This window comes from Labrus bergylta, chromosome 11, assembly GCF_963930695.1.
Source record: "Labrus bergylta chromosome 11, fLabBer1.1, whole genome shotgun sequence".
In the NCBI taxonomy this organism is placed as follows: Eukaryota; Metazoa; Chordata; class Actinopteri; order Labriformes; family Labridae; genus Labrus; species Labrus bergylta.
Window position 1 is genome coordinate 20333321 of NC_089205.1, and position 19756 is coordinate 20353076.

The 19756-nt window shown below is 39.1% G+C and overlaps 1 protein-coding gene across 8 annotated transcripts in view; it reads right to left on the reverse strand.

Annotated features, from left to right (window-relative positions):
- Positions 1-1102: 1102 nt before the first annotated feature.
- LOC109985772 (muscleblind-like protein 1) overlaps positions 1103-19756 on the reverse strand; it is a 66755-nt gene continuing 48101 nt past the window's right edge. For 3 of the 8 annotated variants that reach the window (XM_065960073.1, XM_065960074.1, XM_065960075.1), the window contains exons 4-12: positions 15165-15293; positions 14280-14498; positions 11151-11390; positions 9598-9651; positions 8591-8741; positions 6987-7022; positions 6364-6455; positions 5976-6049; positions 1103-4945 (exon numbers count right to left, since the gene is read on the reverse strand). In XM_065960073.1, coding sequence (XP_065816145.1) covers positions 5993-6049; positions 6364-6455; positions 6987-7022; positions 8591-8741; positions 9598-9651; positions 11151-11390; positions 14280-14498; positions 15165-15293 — 978 coding nt within the window. In that variant the 3' untranslated portion in view covers positions 1103-4945; positions 5976-5992. The remainder of the gene's footprint in view (positions 4946-5975; positions 6050-6363; positions 6456-6986; positions 7023-8590; positions 8742-9597; positions 9652-11150; positions 11391-14279; positions 14499-15164; positions 15294-19756) is intronic. The other 5 variants (XM_065960076.1, XM_020636170.3, XM_065960078.1 and 2 more) reach the window with 5 other exon arrangements.

A 19756-nucleotide genomic window follows, 5' to 3' on the forward strand; every position in this document is an offset into this window, starting at 1 on the left:
ATTAAAATAGTTCTGTAACTGAAGAATTCATAACCAAATATCATTATACATATAACTCATTCGATAGATGAACAGGTGTTTGTAAATTCCTATACAGCTTGGTCCCGTCAGACAAAGAAAATGGTTCCATCTAGTGGTTGTACTGTGAATCACTTTCTGGAAAGGAAAAAAAAAAAAAAAGCAGCATACCTAAGTCTGCTTTCTGTGAGAAAACATCACACTAAGCAGACCTAGCAAACCTGCACAGGTGTTTTCAATTAATTTGGCTAATTAGGCATGTTGTCAGGACTGTGGGGACATGCACAGGCTACACTTAAGGTCTAATCAGCCACATTAAGTGAAAACACCTGCGTCAGTGTAAGCCAAAAGGGAAAACAGGGACTTACATTTCGTGAAGTTTTGAACAGTAAAATAAGGACAAGAACTGTTTCTCCTTCAGTGTTTCAAGGCATGTTTCACCCCACTGATTTAATTTGCTTCTCTAAAAACTGCGTCTAAATGAAGTCACATTCACGTTTTATCACTCTATCAGTAAACGCTGTTTCAAAGAAATGAGCCAGATTTCACTATCTCAATTAAAATCTTTTCTCCTAATTAAAAGCTCCAGTGGGCTGGACAAATTGATGCATCATGCGCAGAGATAGCTGAAATAAGGTTTTAATGAAGAACATTTATTCATCAAAATTTGAGTCAGGACACGGGTCAATATTTTTTCACTCTCAGTTGACCTGATTGATTTATTTGAATTGATGTAGCTGAGTTCCTGTGCTGCCTGTGCTATCATGTTGCCTGGGTTATTGTGATGTTTGGGTTCCTCATATTAATTGGGTTTTTGTTTGGGTTCGTAAATATAGACCCTTGAAACAGTCTGAATAGGGCTTTACTAAGACTGGTGCCAAACTAAAAGTGATTGTTTCTCATTTTTACACCTTTTAGCACAAATCATATACACAATATATTCTGGTTATTACTGGGTGATATTTTAAAGGTTAGCACAATGACTTAGCCAGATTAAGCTAAGATAACCCTCTGCCAGCTGCACCTCTAAGACATTCTCAGCAGTCCTGTAATATTCATGAAATAATGTGTCGCTTTACTTCAGTTTCATTGTAATTTTTTTATTACATTTTTTATTCATAACAGCAAGAATCAAATATAGCAATGCAGGCCCCATGAACAAATGTGTCAAGGACTTTTTCTTCCTTAACCAAACACATCCACTCAAGTTGGCACAGAATACTACAGGTTATATTAGCCACATTCATGACTTTAATTACAACATGATGTTGTAGTTAACAAAACCTCAGCAAACACATTCCTACCAGCTTCACATGGTAAAGTTCCCCACCTCTGTTTCATTTCTGTTTCCTGTCAACACATTTCATCCTAATGAGATTATATTTTATGGCTTTAGACATCTACATTCAGAGGGGTTTGTCTCTACAGATGCTTTTCAGAAGAGGTGGTCGGCATGCAAGCATGACACATCTTTTTCAGGGGGCCTGCAGCAATAAAACAAGCAGAAACAAACTGCAGCAGAAGACAGAATACATCATATCAGCACTACAAGCAGAGAAAACAAACAACAAATGAAAAAAAAAAAAAGCTCCGTTTACATTATATCTTCAACGTAAGCATGCTTGCTTGTAGGAGATGAGAGATGACTAAGACATTCAGGACGATACTTCAAACTAATGACTCTATGACCAAACCACAAAACTGTATTTCAGTCTGAAAGGATTTTCAAAATTCTGCCTGATGTTGAAATATATTCCTGTTCGGTCAGATTCATCTACTAGAAGCACAGCTTACATAAAAATAAAGAACATACTTATAGCTATGGTGTTTGTGTTGCATGTATTTTAACTCCCCAAGTGGTAAAACTTTAGTGAGTATATTTTCAGATATCTTTTTTTTTTTTTTTTAATAAACCACTATTCTATTTTTGTATTTTTTATATATATTTTATTCCATTACATTGATAGAATATTGTATACTGTAAATACATCTTTCATTGTAACATGTTTTCTTATTCAGTATTACTGTGGTGATTCTTTTTATTAAATGGTATATGTATTTCCTCTAACATGCATTCCTCTTTGAGTAAAGTAAAGAGACAGGACGTGTTGTGATTGGTTGGGCCTGGGAGGGCGTGGCCATGACACACAGACCTGTTGGTACAGGCAGGTAATGGGGACCAGACAAACCCAGCTAGGCCCTCACGCTGGAGGTCAGTGAATGCCTCCTTCCGGAAGGTTACCTGGCAAACTACAAGCTGCTGACGAAAAAGAAGAGCAACACTTGGCCTTTTCTGAAAGGGGTCGGAGAGTGAGAACTCAGTGCCCTTTTTGATGCAAGCAATTTTGTTCAGCCTTTCATAAGATTTTTTTTTTTGTTATCCTAGCAAAATTCCTTGTTGTTATAGACGTTATTTTTTTTTTATTCAAAATAAGATCTCAATATACATGATTCTCTCTTTTTTGACTATGTACAGAAGTGCAAAAAAGTCAACCTTTATCACCTTTATCACCTCCAGATTCCCCACCCGACCCTTTTGTGTTTTTGCAGATGGCTGAGTAAGAGATGAGTGTGCACACTCGGTTCCCCTACTCACCTCGTTCACCTGACCCCGTCAGCAACGCTCCCGAAAAAGTGATCAAATATGCAGCTTGTTTTCCAACATGGCCCAATTTCCAGGGAGAGTAAAAATCTTAAAACAATAGTTACTATTTGAAATGGATACAGTAGAAAATAACATCTTTACTCTAAACATCTAAGAACTAGATTTTTCATAATAATAGTCTTTTTTTTTCTTATATGACTAGTTACAAACCTTACAATCATTAAAATATTACTCGGTTATCGGCAACGGTTGCCACAGTGACAACTTAGCCTCTCTGTTCTGTTATTTCATCACTGTTATACTCATATAAAACATCTTTGTTCAAAGAACACAAAAGAGAACTAGAGAAATGAACAGTATGCATACAGTTCAACAATATGCATAACGTAGAAAATATTGAGTTTACAATCATAATCATACTCAAATCAACAACACATGGAATTTCAGGAAACTGTGCATGAGGAACACACATAAAGACACACTTTTATCTTATATTCTTTTTTAGAAAGATAAATATAATATGCAAAACTAAAAGTCAGAACTAAATATCAAAAAGTCATCCAAACAAAAAAAAAGTGAAACACTCCTAATCTAAGGAAAACCTACAAGACAGTTAAGAAAACACTGACAAAAAAGTGACGTATACATAGTGCTCTGTGTGTGTGTGTGTGTGTGTGTGTGTGTGTGTGTGTGTGTGTGTGTGTGTGTGTGTGTGTGTGTGTGTGTGTGTGTGTGTGTGAGAGAGTGTGTGTGTGTGTGTGTGTGTGTGTGTGTGTGTGTGAGAGTGTGTGTGTGTGTGTGTGTGTTAATATGGCGTGGATTAGGCAACTGGATGGTTCAAAATGGCATGTTGCATTGTGCTGACCCGATGGTACATTCTAAGGCTTTGGATGAGTAATACAATCGTTTTTATTCTCGCCACCTTCCCTGTACTATCCACAGATTGAAAATATGCCAGAAGCACACCCAGAACACGACGAAAAACAAAGAGTTCTAGAGATCTACTCTTAAACACCATCTTTCTTTTGGGGCTGCAACCCATACATTTTCTTTAAAAACATTTTTCTTCCCCCCTAGTCTACCCACGATATCTAGTGACAATGACACAATAAGACTTTGGCTGACTATCTGAAACAGTTCTCTGGTATTAAAGAAATATTCTTAAATATGTCCGACTATATATACACACTCAAACACTAGATCTACATTTGACAACCTGCTTGAAAATATGAACAACCATACAAAATGAAAAAAAAAAAAAAAAAAATCACACCAGTTGCACCTTTGATTTCGACTTGTGTCTCACAGCAGTTTGAATACCAACTTATAGCCCTGTTGTTTTGAAGCTATTCATCGTAACATGGTCATTCTTAGGGGAGTCTTTGGTCAATCTCTTAGGCCTAGACCCCACATACAACATCTGACTTTTAGAGACGATACACATTTTGAACACCCAGAGATCTATATCTAACCTGCTGGGGAGGGAAAAACTATTCATTCAGTAAAACACTTATCTAAATGAGACAATCTTGGGTTTCCAATTAGCAGTTTTGCTATGGGAGTGACAGGTCAAGTAGACACTTCATGCTGTCCAAGAGAGAAAGTAAGACATTTTTAAAGGGTATTGTTGATTATTTGTTACACTGCTTCAATATGTTTCGTGTGTTTTGAGATTTATGGCACTTCACAGGTACACCTGCAGGGTGAAAGACGTGTGCTTAGGTAGGCTACAAAGGTTGAAAGACAACTAGCAGACATTCAGTAGCTATTTGGGCCTCTGAGTGTACCGTACTATAAGTCCCTTATTATCACTGGTTGAACAAAATGAAATAAGAAACAAAATTGTGCATTAATATGTGATTCAGTCAGATTATCTGTTTCTTCTTCCTCAAATGACATACAAGGTGCACCTTTGTGTAAACAAATGAACATATTTAGGTCAAAGATGACAACCAATGAAGAAACACAAAGTCATGATTCCTGATCAATGGACGTACCAATCCAGTCGCTTTTTTTTTTTTTTTTTTTGATGACTGCTCCGCACATTTGCCTCATGTTGACATTCAAAGTGTGTCCGGTGAATAAAGGTAAGTTGCCTCTACAGAGTGAAAGGCAGTCTTTGATGCGAATGATGTTCATTACTGTTGTTATGTAAGAGTGTGCATGATGAAAAACAATCCTAACAAACTGTGCCTCCTATGTTAACATGCAGATTTATTCCAAACCACTTCAGATTTGGTTCTCCGTTTTATGCCCCCGATGTTCAAGACGCGAAGGGTGATCGCTAATCTTAGACTCAACGTCAGCACGCTGCAGTTCCATCTGGAAGGTAAAACACGGTGAATAAGGTGTGAGAGAAGCGTTTGACAGCTGGGACAAAAATTATTTACACTGAAATCTGACTCTAGTTTTGTAACATGGTCAATCTTCAACTCCACAGCCAGACTAGTTAGGCTGTAATTGTATTACTACTGGACGCTTCCAATATCTTTACAATGACAATATGGTATGGTCAAATTGGAGACAGATTGTGATTATGGCAAATAAGCTCTTCTGCACTTAGGCAACTAAAATGTTTCTTTAAGAAAAACTGAAGTAAGAAAATGATTCTATCTCTTTTGAAATATGTTTGTAAGATAGGAAGAGGCATGAGCAACAGGCATATTCCTCTATTCTAGCATTGACTGCCTCACCGCCTGCCTCCCAGGTAATCAGTGCAGTACTTAGTTCATTGCATTCAACATCATCAGTGAAATATCATGAAAATGTGCAGAACTCAGCGTGATTTATGAGGAATATTGGCTGGCCCAATAAAGAAATGAATGTATTTCTGATGTCACATTTATTAAGTTGTAAACTTTTGATGAAACATAATTGTAACTTTTTATGATTTCATACGGTTGTCATATAAATTCTATCAAAAACATAAAATAAAAATGAGTAAGTTGTTTAGATATAATAGAACTTGCTGTAAATATTTCCAGATTTTTTATGCTCTTGTTGATTAATGGTGTTAGACTGAAAACACATCCACATTGGTGGAGTAAAATTGGCAATCACAAAGTAAATGGATCTCTGTTGGTGTTGTAGTCATGTTTCTTAAAGACTTTAAGCTTTTATGTGTTTACCCCTGTGTCTGCCTGTGTGACATACCTTCTCATTCTGCTGTGTAGTGTGTATTTCCTGTAACTTCACACTTTTCCTTTGTAAGTTCCCTTTCCCTTGAATGAAGAGGGTTTAAGTGTTGTTGAAAACCCTTCACATGAGAGCTTCCAAGCTGAACATTAACTTAGTAAGTAAGTGTTGGTCCTAATAGAGTGTGAAAGATGTATTAAAGCGGTGAGGTACATACTGTTCGGATCGAGACTCCTACATCTGGGTCACATACTTGTGACTAGTCAGATGGTCTGCAGATATTATAGGAATCTGATTGAGAGAAAAAAGGAGAGAAAAAGAGGGAGGGGCATATGGAATGATAAATATAAAGGAGACACATCAGTTTAAATGTTTTTCACCTCACTAAGAAAAGCATTTTTATTCTAAATGAACACAGCATCAGATGTTCCGAGAGCCTTGTGGCCTTGTGATAAGCCTTGTGGAGCATTCATGCATTTTTGATGAAGAGGCACGTGAATCACGATTGAATAAATAAATAAATAAACCATCGGTTATTGAAAGTCAAAGCAGATACAAGGAGTGAAAAGACAGAGAGAGATAGAGGAGACTGGAGAGGAGCAAACCTGATTGGCTGTTGCGGTTGCAAAGGGAACACTTGTGGCAGATGTGGTGGCTGCAGACACAGTGGCTTGAGTAGCACCGTGCATCATGGGAACTTGGAGGGAAAGATCAAACGAGCAGTTGAACCACAGCAGAGTAAAAGCTTTGTACGTTCACACTTCATTTTTACGTCTGTGTATAGGATGCTGATAAACATTAAAAAAAACAGTTTCCAGCTTGTTATACATTTTTTTTTAATATATATTTAAACTTTTACACTTAACACATTGTAGCTAAGAATAGCAAAAAAACATGCTGTGCAGGAAAAAGGAAACATCAGAGAAATTCATTCAAGGTTGTAAATTGGTAAATTGGAAGAATTTAAGCTTTAGATTTGCCTAAAAAAAAAAGAATAAAATCATAAAAGCACTTCCATTTCTACTAAAAATAATGCTACACTGTCAAACTACCATTACATCCACTTCCATGAATAACTCCTCATGTTTATGTAGCATGTAAAATCAGACAGTAAAATAAGGTACTCTTGGAGTTAGGGGGCTTTGGATGGAGGTAAACAGGAGCAGGGTCAGGTGGGGTTTAAATGCCATGTGCTCAAAGATATTCAGTAAGGAAAGCTGGCACCTACCAACACTTGTTGCAGGTGTCATGCACAATATCGAGCCTGCCCATCATGCATTGCAACAGGGAGTGGAGTGAATAGGGAGGGGAAGAAATCAAGAAAATACATTACAAGTGTTATAAAGTCAGACCCAGGTATAAACAGATTGTGTATTTATGACACTTTAGCACAACCACACAAAGGAAGCAAATGCACGAGGAATAAAGCTCATCTGTGGAGAGCTTTAACCTCCTGCCTTTCCAGCCTCAGTTTACCCTTGTGCTATCACAGTCTATCAAATGGAACAGCAGATTAAACACTACCAGTGGTCCCCATTTCCTGTCCACAGCTGGTTGCACCTTAGTAGTTTCTAATGACCTGCTCTCAGGGTCCTTAAACTGTGTAGCAGTGACCTGACAGTGTGATGCTGTGGGATGTATGAGGATCGGAGTAACCGAATATATCACAGATGGGAATCGATGGCAGGCTATTCTTAGGCTGTCAGAACAGAATATGGGACACAGTGTAAGATGTCTATGGAGTGGCCAGCGGACTGCAGCTGATATTAGCTGTGTGGGTTTGTGTGTGTGTGTGTGAAAACTGTATATGCACACATACTGTACTTAAATTAATTTCCACTGAAAAGGGAGGGAAACCAACCCACATTAGTTTTCACTTTCTCTGTTAAGTCCTCCTGTTTTTTGAAGTTTGAATTAATAAATGAAATCTTTCTGGACTGTGTCATCTCAGTGTCAAGGCAAAACCCAAATGACAGAAACGAAAAGATGAGAAAATATTTATTAACCATCTGTATGAACGAGTTTCACTTTGCTCATGTTAATAAGCTTGACGAGCATTGTATGCCCCCAATGTTGTCTGTCAGGCTGTTTGAGCTAAGAAATGGCTTGAAGATGTTTAGGTATAATTCATCCTTTAAAAGAGCAAAGCAAAAAAAGTTTTGATTATCTGAAATGTTACATTTCAACTTTAACGAAGCCAAAATAGAAAATACATTTAGTCAGTGTCCATTAATCTTGTATTACCTTAATAAAGCCATTACTAAAATTTATATTAATAAAATTGCTTCTTTCACTTTTTTCTTATTTTTTATTGAGAATTTGATTAGTTAGCCTACAGTAAATATGGCAATATTGGGAGAATAACTGTAATAGCGATTGTAATGCTGCTCTGTGGAGGAAACACATGAGAGCTCTGTGTTTGTTGCTCTGTTATCGGCTTGTTTTACAAGGGTTTTATGAGTTATTTTTAATGAATAGCAATTCATAGCCCCCATGTGATGCTTAATGATGTATTCAAAAAATGTGTTTCATGTTTGCAATGCATGTCCTGTATGGTATTTATGTCTTTTGTGGTTTATGATTTTATGCTCTTGGTGCGAGGCAAGTTCCCCCTGGGGGTCAACCTCGCTTCTGACAGCTAACTTTCACCCATGCTGAACATAAATGTGCAATAAGATTCCTGTTATTTTTTCAAAAACATTTTCCCCAACAATTAACTCACACCATTATTCAGCTATAACTGCTTTTCTGAGAAACAGCATGTGATCTGACAGTCAATAGAAATGGGATAACTGCCACAAACGTGTCAAAGTGAAAAGGCTCAGGCCTTACCTGATGGTATGAAGGCTGCCTGCTGCTGAAACTGCATGTTGGCCAGGGCCTGTTGGTACTGGAATACACCAGCGTTGAACATAGTGGTGGCACCGTTGGCTTTTTCAAGTGCAGGTCTCTTTGGTAAAGGAGGCAAAACAGGAGGGAGCCCCTGATGAGGGGACAACACCAAAGTAAAGGGGATAGGAGAGTGGGACATCAAGAGGACGGTGGCAGTGACATTTAGGACAGAGAGAAGAAAGAGTTTCGTTAGAAGATGACATATTTATTTTCAAACAGTCATCATCAACAAGCAGGTAGTGGACTACATAACTGTCTGTTACAACAAGACACAGGGGCACTAACTGAATAACTGAAACAACAAAAACAATCCTCAACACACTTTAAAGAGCGTTATTAAATGACCCTGAATAATACAGTATATTAAACACTGAGTTTGTAGGCTAAGGCATGATACAAATTATTAAAGAGAACTATGGTATAAATATTGTATTCATTGTTGGACCATCAAAAGAAAGGATGTAAGGGCAAGCTGCACTGCCAGCTCCATGACAATAATACACTCTAAGCCATGTTAAGACACCTTTTGTACAGTTACACATGCAATATGAGAAGTGAAAACATCATGCAGAGACTAGCATACTATAAAATATTAAATTGTCATGCAACCTTCTTTTAAGATTCACTTAAGGTGATGAACTGACCATTGAAAGTAGACGTATAGTATATAGATATTCTTTCATTGAAATTCCTTAGTTACTGAAGTTTAAAATGAGTTTTTCATCAATTCTTTGTAAGATGTCTCTTATTTTGAAGTTTAAATCTGGTGTTTAATCTAATTTAATCTAATTTGGTAATTAATAAAACTAGTGGCTTTAGTCAGTTCATCACCCCTCAGTGTTTTTCCCAGTTCGGATCATTAAATATCTACTTTAAGAAAGAGCTACAGAAATAGATGGACTACATCATAAGCTACATGCCAAGCTAAAAGGTAAAGATCATAGTACCAGATCAAAGGTTGCGTCGAGGGGTCGCTTCAGTGATTTGACAGCCGACTGAGTCTTAATTAGCAGGCAGCGAGCACATGATGGCAATGGGGCCAATGGGGGTTCAAGCGTATTAACATAAACCAGCAAGCGGAGGTGCATCATGGGGGCAGCAGTGCAGTGTGGGTTGGTGAGAAAAAAACAAAACAAACAAACAAAAAAACAAATAAATGAAACAAAAACAAATCATTGGAATGCAATTTACAACAATAACAAGACTAGAGCATGCACATTAAAGATTGTAGGGTTACAGGAGAGAATTATGGCTTTTATTGTAATTTATTTTTCCCCAAAAAAAAAAAAAAAAAAAAGTTTAATTACTCAAGAGTGCAAAGTCGTTGTGGTCCAGAAAGAGGCTTTAACAAGTTACAGATTGGTTTCATTCAAAATCAAGAAAATCTTGAGTTTTGTTGCAGTACAATTCTACAAAATTAATTTAGCAGATGCTTTTATGCACAGCGTGGTACATCTGAGAGTACAACACAAGTAAGTATCTAGAGAGGAGGAAACACATCAGTCAAGTCTGATTGGACACACATGTGCTGACAGGAAGTGCACAGAGGGGGAGCACAGTTTATAAATATAATATATATTAGACAGTAGATATATTCTTTGAACATCATGTTGTCTAACCCGGGTTTACTTGGACTCTGTGGTGTCTGTTCTATCGCTGTCACTGTTATTACCGTTATCCAAACAAAACAATACACCGCAATCCAACTTCTGTCCCAGAACACTTTTTTTTAAGAGCTGAAAAATGTGTCACATTACTAGTCGAAAAAATCTGCTGTTATTTAGGTAAAGATTTGCTGCATAATGGTTAAAGAAAAATACTTCCGGAAGTCAGAAACAAAGTTAAAAGGGCAAATATTAACCAGCAGATGTTGCATGTGAATGCGGGTTTAGCTATATTAAAGTATGTCTGATTTAGCTTTCTCTAATAAATGCTACATAATGACATTTGCAGAATCATGCAGGCAGAGCCAAACCTAATTATTATCTCATTATATGTAAATCTTCACTGCATTGCAGAAACTCCAGTGTATATAAACATTGGTTCACAGTTGTTTTTTCAGTAAAAAAAAAAAACCTGTTATAGCTGTAAATGAAAATGGAATATACAACTAAGAAAGCAGCAAAACAAGGAGGAGCAGGAGGAGGGAGCAGTAGATTCAGTTACAAACTGGCATGATCACCACAGCCTGTGTCTAATAAAGGACACCATCGACTCTGCATTTCTCAGTGTTTTGTTTGGAGGGCAGGAACAGACGAGACTGCGAGAATGTGTGCTGGGAGATTGAGTCAAAGTGTGGAGTAGAAGATGATTACTACAAATGAATCCAAAAACTGGAAAAGTTAAGGCTTTTATTATCATATAAGAATGTGTTTTTTTAAGAACAACATTGCACGATAATTATGTTCTTATTTCCTCTAGCTGGTGATGCTTTGGTTGACTAAATGATCTTAGCCCTTAGCCCTTCTCAGTGTTGTATAACCTGTGTTCAGATACCTACCATGGCTGCAGCGGCTGCAGCCTGGTTGACTTGGTGCTGGGCCGCTTTGATCTTGGCCTGCAGGTGAGCCGGAGGGTGAAAGTACTTGCACTTCTCCCTCGAGCAGCGGCCCTTGATGTAGTCCATACACACAGTGACTGTGTTGTCGTTGGTGTCAATCATAGTGCTGTCTGAAGGGTGGGCAAAACGGCAGTCGTTCTCCCCACGTGTGCAGTTCCCCCGCTGGTATTCCCGACATACCTGGCACACAAAAAATACAAAAAAATGTCACCTCTTTTTTTGTTTACGTGACAATAAAACACACACAAATACAAGACCCCAAACACTCATTATGAAGTCATGTTTGACTTTTCTTCACATTTGATGAAATCATCAATCTGCTCAGTCAGTTGAGAACTTGACAATCACTTTAGTAGACAGAGCTAACCAATCTTAAAGACAGGTTCGGCTGTTACTTCTGATTGATAAGCAGAACAGACCGTAACCAGTGTTTACAGACTCATCAATCACACCACATTTATCCATTATTCAAATGAGCTGTGTTGTTGTTATTCCTTAGAGGAGACAGAAGGGGGCAGCATCTGCACGAGCAGCTGGGAAGCTGATTGCCTCAGCCTGGATTTGAGGGCTCAATGAGGCTCATGGGAAATATGAGACTGGTTACCCTCGAGGGAGGCTTTAGCTGACGTAATCAGAAACACACACACACAAACACAAGGTGGATGCACTTTGAAATTATGAGGCAGCATCTTTTCCGTCGGATTAAATTTTGACACTTAAAGGGCTGGGCAATAACTTAAGATGTCTGTATGAGTGCAATCAGCCTCTTCTGTTCCTCCTTCAGAAACCTATCCTGCCTCAAATGAAATGTAATTTCATGGTACGTTGTATCGATCTATCAGTTATTATGATTGAACAAGCAATTTGCCAAATGTCTGTTTACCGGTCTCACTGTCTGCATGCATAAAGGATTTGATTTGCCGGTGGAGGGGCTGCCAGACAAAAGGCCACCATCGGCGTTGTCTTCAAAACTAACCCTTCTATATCTGCGGTGTGACGGCTCATCATCCACAAACACCAATCTGTGAGCAGTGAGGAAGGGTTCTCTCTTTTGTCTGTCTCTTTTTTGCTCTTATTTACCTCTTACCTCGATATATACATGAATGTACACCTACACACATTAATCTTCCACCACTGCTACTGGTCTTTTTTTTTTTAAAGAGAGAGAGACAGAGAGAGACAGAGAGAGAGAGAGAGAGAGAGAGAGAGAGACTGCCTTGTTGTCAGGCAGATGTTGGAAAGTCGGATGAGGGAGGGTGAGGGAGCGAGGGAGGGAGGGTGGATACAAGGTAGAGAAAGGGAAATGTAAGACTGGTTGATGAATAAAGAGTAAGGGACGGGGGGGGGAGGGGGGGGGGGGGGGTGCGTGGCATGGAAACGAAATTAGCACAGAAAGGGAAGACTTAATGGAAGCAAAGTGATGTTTGCTGCACCAGGTGTGTGTTTTCTCTCAACAGTGTTTAATCATGCATTAGAGAGAGCTAACTTGATGAAAGTGCTTAGTTGGACAAACAAATAAAAGGGCCTGTTAATCATATTTCTGTCCCCATGGGAACCGTCCCTCTGGGCCATTTACATCACCGTGGTTTCTAAAGGTAAGCAACATATGATTTTCTGCACACTGAAAAGCTGACGCTCCATCAGCGATAGAGGTGGAGAACATATTTCTTGGGGGGGAAACAGTCAGGAGGGTTGTTCTTCTAAAATAGGAATTTCTCTCAGCCTCCAGGAAATAGCCTGTAACATATCGAACGACTGGTATGTGTGTCGGCCCACTGAATTCCAGCTATGTTTATTCTGAAACACTCACAAGAGAGACTAAAATATGGCCGGCCCTTTTCTTGAAGATATTTTTAGTGAACCCAGTTCTTGACGAATGAGGCTTATAAGTCCCTCAGATCAAAAATCTGAACCAGTATACCCAGACTGATCTCCACAGCTACTGTAGTGCAGTGGTGACCACTGGGCCTGAGTACCTTAAAGGAGAAAAGGCGAGCAGATTTTCCCTCTACTGCCAATTATTGCATTTGCCTAATAAATATTTCATATCTGCTTGTGTGTTTACTGGACTTTGGTGCAGAATGCTTTCAATCCGTTGCCAACTTATCATTTCACTCTCAGTCGAGACCTACATGTTCTTCTTCTCCCTCTTCTCCTTCCTCTCGCCAGTCACGACTCTTTCATGAAATTCAATCAAAACTCTCTCATTTCTTTTTGTTATCTTTCTCTCTTTTCTCTTCCCCCCCAAACCATTCCCCTGATGACCACAACAGGTCTACAAATTGATTTCCTATCTCGCCCTCCATCTCTTTTTCCTGTCATTGACCTGTTTCCCTTGCTCTATGTGTGTCATCCACTCTTCCATTAGGGCCAGGAGACTTTCTCCCTCATTAATTAGCCAGAAACCCCATATACATTTTCAATGTAACCTTCCTAAAGTCACCGCACGCTTCTTGCCTGCCTTCAACGATTTCCCCATTACTCCATTGCGAATGTGTCCCGGGCGGGGCTGCATAATGGATGGGATTGACTCACTGTCCAATTAATGATTATCTGAACACAGCTAGAGCAGCGTCCGCCGTCAGGTTTCTCACGACTGATTGCTCTCATGGAAGAATTGAAAGATTTTCTTGAATATACAGTCTAAGTTAATTTTGTGCCAAACAATACTGTCTGCCTCCTGCTGATTGGAGGCGGCATCAACACAACAGTGATGTTATGCAACCAGATACTCTCATTAACATCTCTGTCTCTTTGCCTAAGTCTGGGTAATGGCTGCAATTTGATAATAGGATTACTGTTACTGAAACTGTGTACCAGATACTTCATTAAAGTCTGCAAACAGAAACGGATGAGCAAGACTTTTTTCAGCCCCAGCCTTTCAGATTCCAACAGGCAGAGTTTCAAAGCCCAATCTGTTTGCATATGAGGGAAAATGTTTGTTAGTGTTTTGTTAACATGTCTTTTTGCTTTGTCGGCTTTTGTGATTAATCACAACCTTTCACCTGTGTGGTCATATTCTCCTTGTTTCAACCTGCTTTCTATGCGTGTAAACGTGTGTTTTCTCACCTCCAGTCTGTCCGTCCTCATGAGTTTCTGTGCAGCGGCAGCAGCTGCAGCTGGTACAGGGACGTTGGGATTGCTGGTGACCAGTACAGGGGCGCTGGGCATGATGTCAGCAGGCATCAGGCCAGGCGACACGGGGCCAAGGTAGGGGTTAAACGCAGCGGCCGCCGCAGCAGCAGCATTCATGTTGGTTGCAAGGCTGGGTGTGACTGAAAACATGGGCTGTTGGCACATGAAAAATAAGAAAATGACTTTTAGAAAATGTGTTTTAATGTTGAATAATTAAATACATCAACCAAATAAGTATAACTCCATCTTCTTTTACTGCTTCTCAAATATCCCTTTGAAGATGTATGACAGAAGATGTTGAAATAAGAGATGTATGTAATTATCAGAAGCCGAGCTGAGTATACTTTGGTTCAGGATGTGTGGGAGAAGAAGACAGCAAAAAAATACACAATTAATGGGCTTACATCAGAGGAAACACAATATGTCTTTGATGGCTGCTTGTCTTTCATTTGACATCACTCATAAAAGAGGTCTGCACTCTGTATGCTGGTGTCACCCACTCCCCATGGCTCTGATCGAATCACACGCTTCACACACCAAAGATCACACATATAGAAGTAATAAGGATGAGGGACGTCAAGCTGTGTGTGCAAGGGAAAGGAAGGGAGGGGATGTACTGTTGAAAAAAAAAAAACAGTGCCTGTATGTGCTTAACAGAGAAAACTTCCTGAGAGGGAGGCTAAGGAGTGTGCTAGCTGACGTAGTGCTCTGTAAATTTTCCCTGCACGTTCCTGACCTCAGGCCCAGTCTGAGGATTGTCTCTCGAGTCCCTGCCAACACGACATAGTGAGTAATAGAGCAGCAGGGCTGGACGCTTACATTCCTCCCAAAAAAACTCCACTCTGCGCCGGGATGACTCAGAAAATCTGGAAGAATGGCGTGGACTCTCTGCCCTCCAGAAGAAGAATTATGTCCTGTCACAAGGTCTGGAGACATAAGTGTGTGTCGCTTTAGGAAGATAAAAAAATCAGTTTAGGATTTCCTCATCTCAGGGTTGAGATGAAGTCACATATACGATTCACAGTCACGAGCTTGTAGCAATGCAGTGATGTCATCCTACAAAAGTTTGTGATCCTTTTAATGGCTTTTTCTGGAATATCTCTCCACTTAGCATTGAATGGTTTCCAATAATGATAGGTCGCGCAGATTCCAGCTATAAATCACAGTCGCAATGGTTTGAAAACAATTATGTGAAATTGAGCATGTTTACACAGTAGGAACAGAATAATTTCTCACTGCATGCTTCCTGTCAGCACTTTGTTATGCAGCAGTAATGATGTGTTTGAATAGCTCTTCCTCCGACAGTCGTAGAGTTACAGAGATTTAACCCTAATCTAAGTGGTGGAGCCAATCATACAAACGTGGTTTAGTAATGTAAATTGATTATTCATATTGGAATCAACAATAAGAATTAAAGATCACAATGACTTTTCTTCATCACAATTTATTGTAAAAAATAAGACATCAACAGCACCTTAGTATCAGCTTAGAGACTTACAAGCAAAATAAAAGAGATGTTATCAAACAGAACATTGTGATATAAACAGTGACTTTTCAATAGATGTCAAATGGTCCTCTGCCATTGAGAATGTACATGCACTCTACATTAACAAAAAATTAGCTTTCACATATCTGACCAGGAAGTCACCTTACGGCACACTCTTAATTTGTATAGGAAACATTTTGATACTTATTTTCATAGAACCAAGTATTATTTGCAGAGTCATATCAGGTGATTTTTCAAGGCTAAAAGTTGAACACACTCTTTTATAACAAGGTGAGACAAATAAACACTGTGTTTAAAAGTAATACAAAGTTTTTTTAAAGAATGGCCAATTGTTAAGAAAATAAGAGAATGTGACAATGCATAGCTGTACCTACTGAATCTAAAATGTTCAATGGTAAGCTAACATTAGCCACTTTTTGTTACTGTTTATAGCAAAGGCAGGCTGTTGAAATTATTTAGTTGCTCAACTGATTATTTTATTTCTATTGAATTTAATCCTTAGAGTGTAACAGGAAAATCTCCAGGTTATATCCAGGTCAGGGTAAAGTGAGGAACTTTTGTCTTGTGTTGATTTTGGCGCCCCCTGTTGGTAAAGGGATGCATCTTATATTGTGTCCTGTACATGTTTAGGTTGTGTTTTGTTTTGTGGGGAGAAAATGTCATTCTGATTCATTTAAAACGTCAGATGTATCACTTGTTGTGAATTTCTGCCAACATGCAAACAAAGGCTGCTGCAGCAGTGTGATGTTAATCTCCTCACCCGACGCTTAGCCCTGTGCAGCTGTAATAGATCTTAACTACAAAGAAAGAATCGATCTTGTTGCTGATGGTGTTGTTTGCTGTAGGTAATAGAGGCATAAATATTAATGTCAGTCTGTTTAATAATAAGTAAAAAACTCCTCATATGAACTTAGCTCAAACTACTTTGAATACATTTTAATACACAGATATCCATTCCACTAAGACCAAAGTCGAGGACCCTGACAACAAGCAGTGTCACCTTCAGATTTCAGCCTTGACTTTGGAACGACTAGAAGGGCCCCATTTGAGGATCTAAGGTCATGGGATGGGGATAAGATGGCTCATATGGGGTCAGCATTCCAGAAATGTAATTTGGGGAAATACCAACACAAGCTTAAAACGGGATCAGTCAAATTTTAAAATCAATTCTAAATGTGACAGGGAGCCAGTACAATGTGGAATGACAATAAAAGCATTCTATTTTCCTCTGAAGTGCTAAATCAACTACTGTACACTGAGCTCAGCCCAGGCTTTGTTGTGTTATTGTGCCACCAGTTATAAACATGCTCCTTCTTACAACCCAAACATGGAAATATATGTAATTATAGAAGTAAGACAGCTCTTGGAAAGCCCTTCCCTTGTGGCCTTCATGGTTTTATTTCACTTATTTTTATACACTGACTGCATCAAACTAGTATACTAAGTTTCCTTTAGTGGATCTTTTTATTTTCATGTGAGTGAGTGAGTGAGTGAGTGCTACAACATAATTGTAATGTTGCCTGTCCACTGACGTTGACTCTGTAATAAAAAGCATCATGAGCACCATCACTCACAGCAGGCTGTAATGGACCCTAATTACTCCACCCTCTGCACATGTCCATGCGTGAAATGAAAGCCCTCTCCCACACACAAGGATGGAAGGAGAGCAGGTAAGGGCCAAAAAAAAAAGGGGCAGAGCAGCAGATAAAATGTGTTAAAGCTGCTGAGTATGAGGGCAGGAAGCTCAGACTACAGACACAAGGGAGGGATAGAGGAGGAAACTGATTTTTAGAAAGGCAAGTACCCAGTCTTATCCTTTGTTCCCTTTGCACACACTCTTTTCTCCCACAGCTCAGGTCTAAACCCATCTTTCCTCACCGCTGTCGCCCTATCTCCTTCACTTTACCTACCTGTCTTTACTCTACCCATTTATCTCCTTCTGCCTCACTCAGTGCTCCCTTTCTTCTTCTGCTGTGTCCTTCTCTGTCAAACTGTCTTCCACCTCCTTTTCTCTCTCTCTCTTCCCATGACATAAACAGCAAAGAGAAAGCTTTGCAGTCCTGAGGAGATCTACTGCTTCTTTTAAACCCTTTCATGGCTGCCTCTGTTCCTCACAATGGGCTTCTCGACTCAGCAACTCATCCCCCCAAGACAAGGGTGATAAGCCATCAGCTGCATGTAAGTGTGCACGTGTATGGGGGTGTGTGTCCAAGCTCTTTTAAGTTGTCAAATTTACAAATACACTCCAGTGCTCACACTTACAGTAGACATATAGGGTCGGAGGAGAAGACAGAAAGAATGACTTAAAAGAGCTTGATTGAGGAGGTGGATGAGCATGTGTGTGTGCAGCATGTAGGGATCTGTGTTTGTCTCAATGATGGCATGATTATAATATAACACTCTACTGATCATTGTATAAAAGAAGTCTAACACCTTGTTAACGAATGTTAATGAAATCCTCACCTCAACAGTCAAAGAATTCTTCTAATAGTCAATCAAGAGAACATTTTTATTCAAAGTATTTAATCTGTCTAATCAATTTGAATTGAAATTGTATTATTTTGAAGCTAATTTTCCAACCTCTTCTATGTTTATGACTTTTTTTTTTTACATACGCATAGACCAAATGATCCAGAACATAATTTCTATATTTTAAGAATCTTGGGTTGAAGTCGTGGATGAACTTCAAGCTCCTGTGGGGAACTTGAGGTTTGTGTTGATTTCGGCGCCCGCTGTGGACAAATGAGGGAGATGTATTTTTTCTCCTCATCTTGTGTAACTTCTGCTTTATCACAAAAAAAACCTCTTTCAGCTTTCTTTTAAATGTCTAATATGCAACTCATGTTACTCTTTGGCCTGGAAAAATGTAAAAAGGCTGTTTTAGCAGCTTGCTGCTAAGTAGGGTCAGGCTGACAACAACACTGCGGCAGGCAGGGGCCAGTCAATCTTCCGTCTAATTATCTGATTTGCTTGATTTGTTTTGGCTTGTTTGAATTCAAAATCAAAGCATCATTGATTTGAAAAAGTGACCTTCTCACCCATAACATATTCAATTAAATGAAAAGCTTCATTAATCTCCTATTAAGCATGTTCAAGGCACTCACAAAAAAGAAGAGATTTAACTGCATAACATTTCCAGCAAGCTTTCAGGGTTCAAGAGTTCAGTAATTAATTTGTCTTAACAGAAACATTTCCCATTAACATCGCAATGATTTTCATTCTGCTCAAAAGAAAAGAAAAACAGAAACTGTATTCAAAATCTTTTTGCTCATCACTGATATAATCTGTAGAACTGGGTTTTAGAATGGGCATGGTCAAGTCGTGGTGGCCCCTCATTTCCCCCATACACAGTCTTTACAAAACTACCAGATGAAAACATTTTTCTGAGCATCAAATTTCAGAGACAGAAAAAATGATGTTCTTATGTTCTTTAAGATTTAAACTATTTGGGACGGAATAGAATGAAGAAGTCTTGAAGAAGAAGGCAATTACAAAATGCAAAAGAAAAAGATCAACAAGAATAAAGGCAAATGTAGAATTAAGCTGACAACAATAGTTCCAAAAGTGCAGTCACCTTTAAATATAAGCCTCTATTTTCGAATGACCAGAAGGGCGCCACCTGAGGATATGGAGTTACCCCCTCAATTAATGGTTTTGGAGTAAACAGGGGATCAAGAAAAGATGACTATCAGGATCCAGCTGTATGTACTGCAGGGCGAGATATGCTCAGCCGCCCTGGGAAGTCTGAGCATGGCCCCCTTCAAAATCTTCCAACGTGTGGAGGAGGTTGCCAGGAGGTTGGTTGTCGAAGTGGCTGACCAGTTGGGCAACAGGCCTCTCCATTGCTGGCAGCTTCCAGCGGTGGGAAGGTCAAGATGTCAGTTATGTCTGCTCCCAGAGACGG